This window comes from Malurus melanocephalus, unplaced genomic scaffold (assembly GCF_030028575.1).
Source record: "Malurus melanocephalus ecotype Western Australia unplaced genomic scaffold, MMel_1.1 scaffold_796, whole genome shotgun sequence".
NCBI classification, from domain to species: Eukaryota; Metazoa; Chordata; class Aves; order Passeriformes; family Maluridae; genus Malurus; species Malurus melanocephalus.
This window is the reverse complement of record NW_026624028.1, coordinates 186,269-202,152: the sequence shown is the minus strand read 5'-3', so window position 1 is coordinate 202,152 and position 15,884 is coordinate 186,269. Positions and strand designations below refer to the sequence as shown.

General features: G+C 44.6%; 1 protein-coding gene across 1 annotated transcript in view; it reads left to right on the top strand.

The window, feature by feature from the left end:
- LOC130584904 (cullin-9-like) overlaps positions 1-7,008 on the top strand; it is a gene marked incomplete at its 5' end in the record, with an annotated part of 11,425 nt that extends 4,417 nt beyond the window's left edge. The window contains 13 exons of the mRNA XM_057385162.1: positions 8-256; positions 333-592; positions 670-1,033; positions 1,333-1,473; positions 2,991-3,155; positions 3,242-3,405; positions 3,496-3,589; positions 3,768-3,842; positions 4,320-4,430; positions 4,983-5,100; positions 5,428-5,561; positions 5,759-5,850; positions 6,076-7,008. Of these exons, the coding sequence (XP_057241145.1) occupies positions 8-256; positions 333-592; positions 670-1,033; positions 1,333-1,473; positions 2,991-3,155; positions 3,242-3,405; positions 3,496-3,589; positions 3,768-3,842; positions 4,320-4,430; positions 4,983-5,100; positions 5,428-5,561; positions 5,759-5,850; positions 6,076-6,265 (2,157 nt within the window). The remainder of the gene's footprint in view (positions 1-7; positions 257-332; positions 593-669; positions 1,034-1,332; positions 1,474-2,990; positions 3,156-3,241; positions 3,406-3,495; positions 3,590-3,767; positions 3,843-4,319; positions 4,431-4,982; positions 5,101-5,427; positions 5,562-5,758; positions 5,851-6,075) is intronic.
- Positions 7,009-15,884: the final 8,876 nt, after the last annotated feature.

The window sequence follows — 15,884 nt, the reverse complement described above, 5'->3', positions numbered from 1 at the left end:
GGGGCTCTCTTGGGCCCGGCTCTGGGCTCGGCTGAGCCTGGCTTGGGCGCTGGCTCCAGGTGCACTGCGGCTGAACCGGGCAGCCCTGGCCCAGGCCCGCGGGCGCCGGCTGAGGCTKCTGCCCCAGCAGAGGTACCTGCGCACGGAGCGGGCCGAGGTGAGCGCCCTGGAGAGGAAGAGGAACGTCCTGTGCTGCCTCATCGCGCGCATCCTCAAGGCGGAGAAGCAGCTGCACATGGACAGCCTGGTGTTCAGGGTACGGGGCCGTGCCCGGGGCCGCGGGGGCCGCCCGGGGGCTGCGGCCGCTGCAGTGGGGCTCCCTCGTGCCGCAGGTGATCGATGCCTGTCAGAAGGGCGAGCTGGGCCCGGGGGTGCAGTTCCTGAGCTTCTGCTGCCACAGCGTGGAYGTGCTGTCCTGCATCCTGCACCTGCTGAACCAGGGCTACCTGCGGCGCCAGGAGGGGCGGCCTCACGTCCTGGAATACATCTCTGCTGAATCCACAACCCCCCTTGGTGGCCAAGCACAGATGACTTTCCAGTGCAGGCCAGCACATGCATCTCCCGAGGAGAACAGCGGCGACAGCTTGCACTGGTAGGGTTGCACGTCACCAGGTGTGGAGGGGTGTGCATCTCCAGCTTGTGTGAATGTGACACATTTCTCCATGCCAGGCTGAATCCTGGCACAGACAGGGCGGAGGAATATCTCATGGCAATGCTGCAGGTGCCCATGGGGCATACGCTCAGCCCGGAGGAGGCAAAGCTGCTCATGAACCAGACAGTACAGCAGGTCCAGGATACTCTGAGCATATCAGACGATGTTGCTCGGCACCTGCTCACYCACTGTAGGTGGAATGTGGATTTCCTGATCCAATGCTACGTGGAGAACCGTGAGGCCCTGCTCATCTCCTCAGGGCTGCAAGTGCAGGATGTCCAGCCTCCCCCAAGCCCTGGAGCCCACTGCCCAGTCTGTGTGAACCAGCTGTGTCCCACTGAGAAGCCACCAACCCTTTGCTGCATGCACTACTGTTGCAAGGTGAAAATCCTGGTGTCTTTGTTTGCTGCTACTTGGCAGGCAATTGCTGCTGTTCTTTGGAGCAGCTGTTCTTAGTCTGGAGGTGTTACCAGGGCGTTTTTCAGAACTTACACATTCTCTTTTCTCAGCTCCCTTTTTTGTTGCGATCCTTCACCCCCTGATTTGTCCATTCCCACTTTAGTGCTTTTGAGTACTTACCCATGATCTGTGGGGTTTTGTGCACCCTCTGCTGTGTGGGGAGGGCTTCCAGGCTCACACGACCCYGTTTAGGTCTGATCTCTCCCCTCGTGCCCTGGCAGCCCTGTTGGAGGGAGTATCTCACGACTCGCATTGAGCAGAACATGATTGTCAACTGCACCTGTCCCATATCCGAGTGCCGTGCACAGCCAACCACAGCCTTCATCTACTCCATTGTGTCCTCAGAGGAGATTATAGCCAAGGTGAGGTACAAGGGCTGCTTGCTGGGTGGCCAAGCTCTCTTTTCATTTTGGTCAGCACTATCAGATGATTTTGTTGCTGCTTTTCCCCTTCCTGCTACCAAGACTGGCAGTGTGATAATAGAGGCCAACCAGATTTTGTCTGTTGTCTGTGATTATGGTCAATACCAGCAATTCAGGAAAGCATAACATCAGCAAAAGAGCACAGTGGTGTTTCCTCTAAATATGTCTCCAGCAAACAACATTTCAGGGACATCATTAGTTCAGGACTAGARGAGAGCCATGGTAGCAGCTCATGACAAGTATCCTCTAATTAAATAATAATAATAAGAATAAAATAAAAATCTAGGCCAAATGAAAACATGAGCAATTTCATTTTACTGCTGCATCAGTGACCCCTATGTCCTATCCCTTCCATGAGTCTCTGGCTTTGAGCAGTTCAGGTTTTTGTGAAGATGGTGTGGAATTACCACATGAGATCTTCTCTCTAAGTCTGTGTAATCTTCACTCTAAGAGACTAAATAACTCTAAACCAGGCTTTCTTTCTCTGCTTACCTTAGTCCCTGGTCATCAGGCTTCAGCAGCAGCTGCTTGTTCTGAGGCAGAGGCTACTTTTTCTGTTCTTTCAGGTTTWAGTTATTAGCACTGCCTTCCCCACCTGATGGCAGAGCTGTAGCTGTCACATGACAGACTGTGAGTTGCTGGGCAGAACAGTCTCTTTTCCACTGCTTTGACAAGTATATTTTTTTTCTTGTTTTTTAGAGGAAGTATTTGGAGAATTAGTCCATATATCTGGACAATTAGTCCTTACTGCTTTTAAATCCCACAGTCACACCTGTCTGAAAGCATGATTTAACAGCCTGTTTTTGTGACTGTTTTATAAAAGGAAACAATTATTGCAGGTGGACATAAATAGCAGCTAATTTTAACAAGTTGCTGTGATATTCTCACTGAAATGTTGTGTTTTCCTTTTGATCAGTAAGTGATATGGCCTGGAGTGTTAATGTCTCATGCACAGACTCATAGTCATAGAATATTTTTGGTTGCAATAATCTGTAGAGGTCTCTAGTCCAACCCTGAGCTCAAAATAACCAGATTATTTTATGAAGATCTACTGCTGGATTTATATTTAATCACAAGGAAACTGGTTGTTAGGACTGGGGTGAGGGGTTGGTAGTAATGGTAATGAGACACTGGACCAGGTTGGGCAGAGAGGTTTGYAGTCTCTTATGCTTGGATGTATTTAAAACCCAACTGGACATGGTCCYGAGCAATCCTGCTCTAATCTGGAGRGGYTGGACCAGGTTTCATTTCCAGGAATGCCTTCCAACCTCAGCAGTTCTGTGAAATGAAACAGCCTCCAGATATGATATGGGGGGGATAGAAAAATTTACACAAAAGGATGAARGGGTAAACTGACTGAATGCTGTTGTGAGCAGTCATTTGGTGAGATGCATAGCCCAGAGCACCAGACCCTGGTTGCCAGGCCTTCATGCAGCTTCTGTGGCTTCTCATTCCAGTATGAAAAAGCCCTCCTCCGACGCTATGTTGAGTGTTGCTCCAACCTGACGTGGTGCACCAACCCTCAGGGCTGTGATCAGATCCTCCTCAAGGATGGACTTGGTTATGGAGCAGCCTGTTCCAAGTGCTCCTGGATATCCTGCTTCAACTGCAGCTTCCCAGAGGTGAGGCCAAGCTAGATCACAGCTTTAGGTTTGGCACACACCCTTCTGCTTTTGTGGGGTTGACTGATTGTCTCCCTCTCTCTCAGGCCCATTATCCTGCCAGCTGCAGCCACATGTCTCGCTGGGTGGATGATGATGGATACTACGAGGGAATGACGAGTGAAGCCCAAAGCAAACATCTGGCTAAGCTCATTTCAAAGCACTGCCCGAACTGCCAGGCTCAGATAGAGAAAAATGAGGGGTGTCTGCAGTGAGTATACATTTTTGTTTGTGACTGGAAGGAGCTGTCTGCAAGTGGCTTTTGGGGCTGAGTGATTCCCCTTGTCCTTCTGCCCTGCAGTATGACATGTGCAAAGTGTAACCACGGCTTCTGCTGGCGCTGCCTCAAGCCCTGGAGGCCCAATCACAAGGATTATTACAACTGCTCTGCTATGGTGAGTGGGTTGCTGCATCCCCATGGTTCAGAGGCCTCAGAGATGGTGGGGATCTCCTCATGGGCCCTTTACTCTGGATTTTGTGCATTTGCCAGTAATATTGGCATGAGGTRGCCATTTCCAGGTAGCCCTGGTACTTGAGGGAAATTGCTACRGGTTCTTGTACCTTTCCTTTCAGGTGAGTAAAGCAGCTTGGCAGGAGAAGCGTTTCCAGGATTACAACGAGAGATGCACCTTTCATCACCACGCAAGGGTAAGGCCTCYTCCTTCCTCTGCAGATGCTGCCTGCTGCCTCAGCCCTGGTGAGCAGGGCARTTTCCTTTGTGTCAGTGTCTTCTCTGCTGAGAAGCAGGCTTTACATCTGGGTGGAGATGCCTGATMGTTTCACTCTGACATTGAGGGGTAGCCCTTGGTCTGCTTTCCTTATCAAGCCTGTTGTGGAAACTGAGCACCTGACTTGTGTTCAGGGGCTCAAAATGGTGCARTGGGTGGAAGCAATGATGGCTGAAGGCTGAACTCTGCCTAGAACTGAGATACTGCAAAAGCCTGAAGTGATGGCTCAGTAGAGATGCCACAGTTTGATGCTTTCAATGCTCTGCTGCTGCCTGCCTGTTCTGGGCTGGCACTTCAGAAATCTTAGCAATTATTTGTGTGGAAGGTGCTGTTTTTTCAATCTTGTGGAGCTTGGCAGTGACATTGACTTTTTTTCCCCCTCCTTTGGTTATTGCAGGAATTTGCCATAAGTCTGAGGAACAGCGTTTCTTCCATCAGAACTATGCCAAAAATTAGGAACTTGACMTTTGTTCTTGATGCCTGCAAAGTGCTAGAACAGGCACGGAAGGTAAGGCTGGGTAATAGTCCTGCTGAGGTTTGCACTTAATTTTATTGGTGTGTTTCATGCTCTTTTTCTTCTCTGAAAAAAGGGAGACACAGAAAGCTTGAGGGTGGAAGAGCCTCAGGACAGGGGAAAGAACTCATGTCTGCCTTTCCCTGCTCTCAGTCTGAGTTGAGCTCTGATTGCAGTGTTCCTACTCTCCAAGTCATAGGATTTGGACCTTAGCTCAAGCTGACACCATGGAATCAACACAAATCTATATTTAGGGTTTTCATCTACTGGGTTTGGTCCATTCCTATTAGAAATGCCCCAGTGAAGATACTTACCTGTGTGCTGGTGGGTTTGACTCTTTGCCTGCTGGTCAGTCACACCTGTTATGCATTTACAGTCTGTGTTCTTGTGAAGGTTTGCAGGTGGGAACAATCATTTATTTCAGATTTCAACATAAAATAATTGCACGCTCATTTCCAATCATGAGGTCTGGAAGAAAGCTGCTCTCTTCTTGCCCATTCTGAAGTTGCAGGAAGGTGCTTAGCAGCATGATCTGTACTTTTCCAGGTGCTGGCCTACTCCTGTGTGTACAGCTACTATAACCAGGACACTGAAAGCATGGATATTGTGGAACAGCAGACTGAGAGCCTCGAGCTGCTCACTAATGCTCTGCAGATCCTTCTGGGTAAGTCCTGCAACCTCTTTGAAGCAGTGAGTAGCTTTTCCAGCTGTATTCAAAGAGCAGCAGTTCTGTAGTGGGGCATTAGCACATGTACCAACACCCAGGTGGCCTCACTTCTCCCAGTCCATTTTTTGTATAATTTCTGAGGAAATTTACTGRCTGCCAGTGAAGATTGATGCAGTAAAGAGCAGCATGTTCTGTTCTGAAAGAGGAGATGTCTGTGCACAGGAGATCTGAGTAGCTATGGGTGGCTTCATAATCAGAGCCAAGGACTTGGTCTCTGCTCAAGARTGGGGGATGCAGCATGACTTTGTTTACCTTGAATTGCAGAGGAGACCCTGCTGAAGTACCAGGACTTGGCCACTTCTCTTSAGCTCCTGAAAGCTGAGCATTTCCGTGCGGGTTTGGAGCTGGTGCGGCAGATCAAGGAGCGTCTCTTTGCAATTCTTTGGCACTCCACACAGGTGAAGGCCACATTCCTGTTCATGGCTTGTGTTGCTCTGCTCTGATTTGATGGTGGGCAAACCAAAGGGCTCAGTTGGCTGAGGGGATAAACTCAGGATTGTGTGTGTGCATGATTTGCAGCACAAAATACACCCTAAATCACAATAAACAGTAAATATTGTTTCTCTCTATTTTGGCTGTTCTTCCCTGCTAACAGGATTTCCACGTTGGGCTCCAGACTTCAGGAGATGCTGTTCAGGGAAAGCTGAAACTCGCAAATGTGCCTAATTCAGCCCTTGTGTGTTCAGGGTGAGTTTTCTTAGCGGGGTAACAGGGGAAGGTGATTGAGTGAGTGAGTGCARACAAAAAGCAGGTGAGCAGAGTTTTCTCCTGTGCTCACTGACACAAACTCAGTTTTGGAAGTTGCTCTCCTTGGACTCAGCTGGGTTTCTTTGGATGCTGAGACAATGATAGGAGGGTGTTGTGGGGCTGTGTTGCAGCAGAGGCTCTGCTCTTACATCTCTTTTTCAACAGGCAAAAACGTACCATCCTGTGTGACTCCCCCAACACAGATGAAGGTGGCAAAGAGGTTGAGGATGAGGAGTATGATCCACAGTGGCAAGAAGACTATGATGATGATGATGACCTTGATGAAGACAACTTTATGATTGATAATGAATCAGATTGTGATTCTTAYTTTGATGATGATGATAGCTATGACTAGAAGTGTTCTGCCACCCAGCCTGTCAGCTTGGACCTCTGGCTCTACTCTGTCTCAATCAGTTTGTGTTAATGTTTTTCTTTAAAGGGAGGGAGGAGCTGTCAGACTGAACAATCATCTCCTCTGGGAAGCTTCTTGCTCAGTGACTCTTTAATATGCTGGAACATTGCTCTTTATTACTGTGGCCACCTCTCTCAGAAACACATCTTGCCTTTTTCTCTTGTCTCCAGTTCTGCCTATAGGTATTTAATTGAATTAGGAAGTCACAATCCACCTGCAGAGTGAGGACCACTTGCCACCTGTTAAAGGGCTGCTCCTTGTCCTTGGTGTGTTCTCCCCAAGGGCTGGGCACAGAGGAAGGTGGCACATGTCCCAGCATGGCACTGTCTAGCAATGGCCAGTGTCTGGAAATCTGTAGAGAAGCATTTACACTCCATGCTTCCCAGGTGGAGCTGGTGGGATTCCCTCYAGCCACAGATGGATGTGGTTTGGTTCCTCTGGTTGAGAGGGGCTGTGTTTTTGCCCTTTGTTGGAGTTTTCTTCTCTGTTACAAAGCAGGAAGGGCTGCTATGAGTGATGAAAGTTTGCAGGATTGTTTAGTTTATAAATATATGCACACACATATATTTTATATATATATATATATATATGCAGAGGTTGTTCAGATAATACTGTATCTTTGCAAAAAAAAAGGAAAATCTGAGGAATAAGGGTTGAAAAAAGTTCTGTTAAAAAAATTAAACAGTTTTCTTCTAGCACAAGCCTTTTTGTTGTCTGTGGGGAACATGTGAGTGGAGGAAAGCAGGATATCAGCAGGTGAGGGGGATATAGCTTGGACGTGCTTATCCCAGAAGTTATTTGTGAAATTATTGCAGGTTTGGGATCCTCACCCAGTTTGCCCTGCAAAGTGGCTTTTCCTTCTTGAGCAGTTCAGGGAACAGTGAGAGGGATGGGGAGGGGTGGGAAAGAAGGCAGGGAACCAGGCCATACAGGGTGATGGGGCTGRTGTTTGTGGGATTGTTTGGGAAATACAAGCTTAAGAGCTTTGGATATCATCTGGGAGGGATGTAGGGTTATGGGATGCTGGACAGGGAGCAACTGCCAGGACAGACCAGGAGAGAGGACTGATTTTTCCCCTTCYCTGCACCTCCTAGTCCTGCAGAGTCTATCATGGTGGAAGTCCCAGCCCTGCTCCCCATATGTGGCAGTGGGTTCCCTGTGACCCCTCTSCAGGCCCTCTCCTCAGGGGCTCTTGGGGGACAGATGTGATGGGAGTGCTCAGACAGCCTTGTCTTCCCCAGTGTGACCAATCCTTGGAGGAGTAATCTGAATTTCTGCTTCCTGGGGATAGAGCAGAACATCCTCCATGCCCAAGTTGCTTTCATGGAGATTCACGCCTCGAGTTCTTCATTCAGTGTTTCCTGGGTGCCTGCTTAAAACTCAAAGAGTCAGAAGGATTKTGAATCTCTGCTCTTGTGCAGTATTTACTGAAAGTCAAGATCAAACCCTGCTCTTCTACTCTGTGGGAGGTTTCTGTTTTCCTTGGACTCACAGGACTCTTGTGCTAAGGTTTGACAGGTCCTGGTCAAACTCCCTACCTGACACTGTCCATGGATGTCAAGGATAACAATAAGGACTTTTTCAATTGTCATTCCTGTGCCATGTGTTCTGGGATGACCCTCCTTGGGCAGGGAGGTTGGACCAGGTGACCCACTGTGGTCCCTTCCAACAATACCCATTCTGTGATTCTGCACCATATTGGGTGTCTGAGAGCACCAGCAGAGCTGGCAGATGCCACAAGGSCACTCTTCATCATCTTAAAAGGTCGTGTCAATCAAGGGATGAGTGGGACAAGGCAGATAATGWATCCATTGTCAAGGACAATCCAGGAAACAAGAGGCCAGTCAGCCTCCCCTCAGTTGGTGGGAAAGAGATGGAAATCCATATTGACTGCAGCAAATTGCCAGCTCCTCTGCTAAAAGTACAGTTCATCAAGAAGGTATAAAGAATTAATTCATAGAGCTGTGGATTACTCCAGGAGGAAGGGAAAACAAAGTCCCTTCAGTCTGGGACCAAAAAGCAGCATGATGATTCCAGAAGCTATCTGTGGTGAGACCCTAGTCTCTGAATGGGAAATTTCATCTCCCAATGTCTTCCTTTGGAGATGTAGTGAATGGAGAAAGGAAGAATTTTTTTCACAGGTTGCTGTGTCAGGAACATAAGTGAAAGAAGTGTTATCTAACAATCAACATAATGCAATTTAATTCACTGCCTGTTATCACTGAAAATAAAATCCCCTTGAGGCACACACCAAACTTACCTATCTTCCCATATTACCAGCAGTGAAAAAGACAAAATTAGTAACAACTGAACACCAAGACTATTAGTGCCTTACCATTTTAAAAGAACCATCTACCCCACAAGGTAATTTCTAGCTGAGAGCCTTTTGCTCACCTATTATTGGGCATTGTCCTATAGATCAGGAACCTGGGAACCTGTAGGTCAGGAACACTTCATCAACAGTGGGTTCTGCTGCCTGAAGAAACAGTCATTTTGGTTACATTTAGGCTTAGGGCAAGAGCTGGGGTTCAATTTAAGGTGAGTGGTTAGTTTCAAATATTTTTAATGACAGAGATACAGTCATAAGGGTTAATGCTACAGTTGTGTATAGGCTTAGGGACTGGGTTGCAGGTTCARTTGTTAGGGCTAATTTTTTTTTTTTTTTAGTTTTTAGGGGTTATGATCATTTATGTTTATGGGTTTTGTTGGGCAGCATTTTGGTTAGTGATAGGCACAGATTTATGGTTAGGGCTGTTTTTTGGCGTGGTGGAAGTGTGTTTGTTGAGTAGCATGTGAGGAGAAGATACAAGAAGGTACAAGAACAATCCTCATAGTGAGAGTGTGACAATGACTGTGTCTGTTATGGTGGGTTTTTTTGTGTTTAGGACGTTTTTCAATCATTAGTCATTTAGCCAGGAAACCTGATAGCAGGGGAAGTCCTGCTAATATTTTATTATGTGGTTATTTTTATTCTTTAGACCATGATCATGGTGGGTTTTGAACTTTGTTTGCATTGAGAGCAAGGACTGTTGTGGCAATTATTAGGAAGTATAAATAGAAAGTTAGTAGGGGATGTTTGCCTATTATAGCCATAATAATGATGTCCATTCAACCTAAGAGAGAATGCTTAAGATTTTTCAAATCTGTGTTTGATTTAGTCCAATTCAGCCTCTTAGGGCTGCTCAGGCAAGGATTATGGTGAACAGTAGTTTAGAGTGAGTTAGGAAGAGAATGGTGATGGGAGGCAGTGAATTTAATTATTGTCGATAGCAGTGATCAGGGATTAAGCACTTCTGTGAATCAGAAATGGAATGGGAGTGGGATTAGTTAAGATTGCAATTGCTGTTGTCAGTAGGGGCAGGACATTGGGTGGTTTGATTTGCCAATGTCTCACTGGTTTCTGCTTCAAAAGACAACGAATGCAGAGGCGGCTTCTTGTACTAAGGAAGTGTTTGATTATGGCTTCAATGGCTTGTGGGTGGTGGGATTTGCAGATTTGGAGATGAGTGGAGTGATAGTGAGGGTGTTAATTCCTATTCTTGTCCAAGCCAGGATTCGGTGGTTGCTCAAAATTTTAACAATTGTTCCTAGAAGGCTGGGAAGGAGATTCACTTTGCTTGCTACAGCTCTGTGTTCTTTTAGTTTGCATGTAATTTAGGATTTTTCATTCTTCTAATACTAAGAAGGCTAAAGCAATTAGAATTAGGATATCATGGGAATAGAGATCCCATATTTAAAAATAGAGGGGTCAGGTCAAGAGAAGGTAGAGTGGGGAAAGAGGGCAGGTAGGGAGATGATTTGAACCTCTGGAAAACAGGATTAAACCTTCTGCATTTGCTGAGCTCTGCTATGGGAGCAGTCCTTTTCCAAGATGGGGGAATAGTACGGATGCTCACTTGGAAGTCTGAGTTTCTTACTTGGAGGCCTGCTTGTACTCAGTTTTTTGGTCCTTTTGTAAAAAGAAGTTCACTTTAGATAGAAACTGAGCTGGATTGCTCTGGTCTGAACCCAGCTCATATAGGACTGTCAATCCCAGAATATACAATATCTATTTGAGCAGCTGTTTGTTTAGGATGTTTACATCAAAGCTGTAAATTTCCTTATCAGAATGGTCTCAAGGAGAACACTGAGCTGTTTTACCTGGGTGGTTTGATCAATGGAACTTAAAGGTACATGATCACCCTGAACTATTGTCCTCTGAACCATCCTTTATGCAGAGAGCAAGCAGAGAAACAAGTGGTTGCAGTGAAAAATTGTTTTTTTGCAACAGCATTTTGAGCTGTTCCTCATGTACACGCAGAACAAACAGCAACTTGTAATTATCYTGCTCCACCCAGTGTCTGCAATCAGATCTGCAATAGTGGGAAATACGTGAAAAGGTTTTGCTGTGATCCCTCTGCTCGTGGCTGCAAACGGATCGTGGCTTTCCCTGTCCCTGTTCAGATGTCAGGGGAACAAACTGMCTCAAAGTATAATAATAAAATTACTAGAAATATTTGGCTACAGCAGCGGATGGTTGAGAGGAGAAGGATGGTTCGTGTATTGATGTAATGGGAATATGACAACTACASACACCCCTCAAAAAACACAGCTGGAGCACCAATCCATCTGGGCAATTTTAAACTGTTCTTCTAAATCTGTCCTCACTCCCATGATGGGACACAAAATATTTTTTTCATTATATTCCCTAACATTGTGATTGCTTACTTTTTATATACAAAAAGGTAGAAGAGATGTGGGGGGGGAAAAAGTTTCCTCAAAATAAATTTCACTTTTTCAAAGAACAAATGCATTCTCAGGCTGAGGATRGATCTGTCAACTTTTGCACAAAGATGCCATGGGAGAGATGAAGAGATCTCCTTGAAATTCCAAGGAAGGCTAAGAGAAGCACCACACATGAGCTTCTAACACTCAACCCACAAAAGCAAATACAAAAGGAACTTCTGCAAACTTGCAGCTGTACTTAATAGGATGAATCAATGTAATTTTTTTTGTCAGACACCACCATGAATTGAAAAAAAAACCACAAACCACTATTTAATTTTAAGCAAAACCTTWATTTTAGTTTGTAGRCTYGTTTGTATCAAGAGCAGTTACTTCAAAATCAAATTCACATGAAATTCTGCATGTAAATAAGCTGAAGTTTACATTGGTTAAGATCGGTGGCTGAAAGACARGGGCTCTGAATGACATTTTAACAACTTTGTGGGGCAACAGACAAAGCTGGAGCAGCAGAGTGGGGTATGTAATCCCAGTTTATGTCTTAGTTTTCATGGGGTTTAATTAACTTAAGATTGTCTTGAGGGTGGCTTTACATTCATCCTAAATTGTAACGGTAAACTTGTGAATATTACATATAATGAGAGGGATTTTTTTCTGTCTAAGGGGAACACAGGAAAGGCAAATCCAGATAAAATGTTGCTTGTAACTTAAATATACCAGATGAGCTGATAAAGCTCAGTGTTAAATTGTTGTTTTGCAGGAGAAGTATTTTAAATAATGATGTGTTTTTCCTAAAAGGTGAAATCTATTTTCATTCATGAGCTACTCTTGATTGAAGGAAATAATTTTATTACCCTCATTCTGAACTTCAGAGCCTGTGTCTAAATTAGACTTCTAGGAAATTMATGACAAACAAAAGCAAGGTGTTTTTTCCATGGGCATGGGTGATGAAGCACACAAATTTCTTTTTGGCTATCTTGCAATATTTCTTTTTTTTTGCAGGGATGGTAAGAAATACTATTCCCTGTTAACAATATATGTTAACAATATATGTTAATAATATATGTTAACAATATATGTGGCTTGATTTCTTACTTTAAACGTGTGATTTGCCTTGGCTTCTAGGCTAATGAAAATTACTTTGATGTCAAACTTTTCTAATATGCAGCAAATAATTGATGCCTCTATCACTGGTCAGAAGCTYTTATTTTTGTGTGTTTTGAGAAGAACTGTAGGTGATTTGCCTTTCCACTTGTAGATAAAATTGTTACATTGCAAGTTTTGATTAAAGATATTGTCTCTAGATAGTTCTGGAAAGGCTGGTTTAGAATCACAGAGGGGTTTAGGTGAGAAGGGASAGCTGGAAATGTTTCATCCTGTCATCTGCTGGGAGTGAGGTGACTCCAAAGCTGTGTYCAGTTTCTCAGGGCMTTGTCCAGTCAGTTTTGAGCACCCTGAGGGATGGAGGACCCTTCATCTTGCCCTTTCACATGCTGGTTACACTCTGGCCAGCACAGCCTGGTGTGTGCCTGACCTTCCTCATCACAAGGGTGCAGTGCAGCACCGCTGTAAGGAGAACTGACTGCTCCCAGGACACAGAAACTGCAGAAATACTTCAAAGATCCTGGCTCTGACAGATTCCAAGTGATTTGGACTGTAACCAGATCCTCGAGGAGAGAAAAAAGGAGATGAACAGCAATTAATATGGGGMTCCTTGGCATTTGTCTGTGTGTATCTGAACATCTGTGCTAAGTGCTGATAAGATTAGCTCTTCTTTTGCATTTTGCTTGCAAAGATGTACTGAATGTCAATAAGCAGCAATAAATTTGCAGCTGTGCAGTCCACTGTTAAGAGAATGGTAATAACAGGGAACCTGCAATGCTAAACCACGTTCTCTTGCATTTTTCACTTCCCAGTCTGCATTGGTGGCTTCACAGTTTWGTGAGGATAAGTACAGGAGCATGAACCTGGCTGCACAACTTATGGAAGAGCTGGCAAGGCAGTATTGCAAAATGAACAAGGGCATAACTGCTGCTCATTTTTCATTTTTCAGATCGCCACTTTAATCTGCAGCATTGCCTTCAGAAAGCTTTGGCTCTGTGACTTTGGATGTCCTGTTGGGAAGAAGCTGAAGATCACAAAAGACATTCAGCTCCTGGTGGATATTGTCCAGGAAATGGAGAGGTAAACGTGGCCTTTCACATGCTTGGGGCTTGGTGTAAATGTCATGATGGTTTGTGACATTCATCAGCTTCAGGTTTGCTTCATTCCAAACACTCTCCACGTCTGTGCAGGCTGGGGGAGTCTGAATCCTTTAGCTGTCCCTTGGATGTTGTTGTGGCTTGTCCTGCAAACTTTGGAAGTGCTGGTGGCAGCACAAACTGACAAGGAATGGGTTTGTTGCATGGACCACACTTATAAATATTCTTTCCAAGGAATGGTAATGACCAAAAGGAGAAAGAGGAAACGATGACCCAGAAAAGCTTAAAGCATGGCCAGGCAAATGAAGCAATAATCTTTCATGGCTGAGRTGTACTTGTCTAAAATCATARGCCTTCCTTGCAGATTCACCACCAKGTTTTCASCAGCTCTCCTTGGCAGGAAGGATCTCAGACCAGAAAATAGTGGTGTGCATTTTCCTGTCTGTTACTGTGTATTGGAATACCCAGCTCACCACCTGGTCTGCTTTAAGGTGTTTCCTGTCAGCCCTCACTCTGTCATTTTGCCTCAGAGTTGAGCCAAGCTGCTTCAAAACCTTCAAACCATGTACTCCTTTTTTTCATTTTTTGGCTGAAAAGAAGCCTTTTCTGTAGGACTGGTCTTCAGCAARTGCTGATCCCACTCACCCCATGCAGGAAAGTGGAGGGAGCATGATGAAATGAGGTAGCTCTACAGAATGGCACAAGAATCTGTCAGCTTGCACTGATCATCCTTCCCTTATCTGGACTTATTTGCTCTGTTGGGCCTAAATTAAATCCTAAATTAATTAATCCAAAATTAAATATTTCCTTGGGAGGGTGGAGGTGAGGAAGGGAATTCAYCACCATGAGAGCACCACCAGTAAGTCTGTTCAATCCACTCGCCATGAACTGAGCCAGGGTAGTCTTTTCTTTCCCCTTTTTCAAAGTCGAGTGTAATGCTTCCTCATATWCCAAGAAAAGTGGATTGCAAACAATGGTCAATTTTCTCCTGTTTCCTGARTGTGAAAGCAATTAAGGATCAGTGGAACAGGGAAAAGACAGACCTTYTAAAGYTTCCAAAGTGAAAAGATAGCTTCAGAATTGCCTTTTCAGCCTGAGAAGTTTTTTCTGCCATGGGAAGTTTTTCCTTTTGCAGACTGGTGGGAGGCTCACAAAACCCAAAAATTGGGTTTGAAGGAGATATTGGAGGGATACCAAGGGTGAAGAAAAATGGATCCATATTCCCTGCTAAACCAATGAAATGAACTCCTGAGGTTAGAAATGTTTGGCACTTAGGCTAGGGCCCAGTTATCCCATTTAGGAAGTTATAAAGTTAGGGAATTTAAATTTGATTTGGAGATGCAGGTTACTGAGTTGAGCCATTGACATGCTTAGGTGTTTTATTTCTTGCAGGCTGCCATCTGAAGTGTCAATGGGGTTGAGTTCTGCTCAGACAGAACAGGATGAACATCTAACCTTCATAACATAAATCCTGATACACTCGAAAAGCAGAATGGCAGTGATCCAGCAGAATCCTGCTGACTGCAACAAATCCTGTGCCATTTGTTAGCTCACCTCACTTTCTTTGGATGTCCTAAGGTACTGCTTTTCTCTCTTTTGTTTTTAGATAAAAATAGTGCTATATGCCTAATAGTGTTTCAGATCTCTTTATTGTAACATAATATTATGAGACAGAAGTCCTCAAATCCTTGTTTRCTCAAAGCCTCTGGGTTTTGAGAGGAGTTTCTTTGGYAARGGAAGACTTCACCAAAAGGCTTKYCAAGCATTGGAGCAGGCTGCCCAGGGAARTGGTTGGTTTAYCATCCCTGGAAGTGTTTAAAAGATGTGTAGATGTGGCATTTAAGGACATGTTTTAGTGGTGCACTGTTAGGTCAATGGTTGGGCTGGATGATCTTAATGGTTTCTTCCAAACTAAATGATTCTATGATWCAAACTGCAAACCCAAATGTGRTAATATTAAATGTAAATGGRTTTTCACCTTCAGCAGTATTTTTAGAAGCACATCTTGCCTGAAGAAGTTTTCTGCTCWTTTTGASAGCTGGATGTATGTTTTCCCATGTGTCTTGCAGCACTACTTTAAAGCTTATTTCTGGTGGGTTTGAGATGTTGTTATTGAGATCTCCTGGAGTGGAAAATAAACTATTTTCTGTGCTAATTCTTTGCAGCATTTGCCTGTGTCTACTGGGTATGCTTTAGCTTTTTCAGTGAGGAGAAGAGACTTATTTCTAGCAAAAAGAATATTTTTCCTCACTTGGTAATGTTACTCCAAGGGCATGGTGTTGAAAACAGAAAACATTGTCAAGTGGATGAACAACTAAGAACAATATCTACCTCCAAAGAAACATGTGGAAAAATTCTGCCAAAGAGACAACTCTTAGCAGTTATTTCAGTCTATACAAAAGGTATTTGTGGGGTAGGAGGGGGGTAGTCTAATTCAAGGTTTTTCCATTGCTGTTGAACTGACGGTGAAGTATTTTTATAGAAAATTACTGCAAATTGCTTTCAGATGCTATTTTGGACAAGCATTTGCAACTTGGCAAGCTCAGATGGGCTCGTGCATTGTGTTCCTCTGCTGTGATTAGTATGGAAATACAATTAGTAGAGTGTCTGAGGCTTGGGCTGTTCGGGGTGTTGCTGCT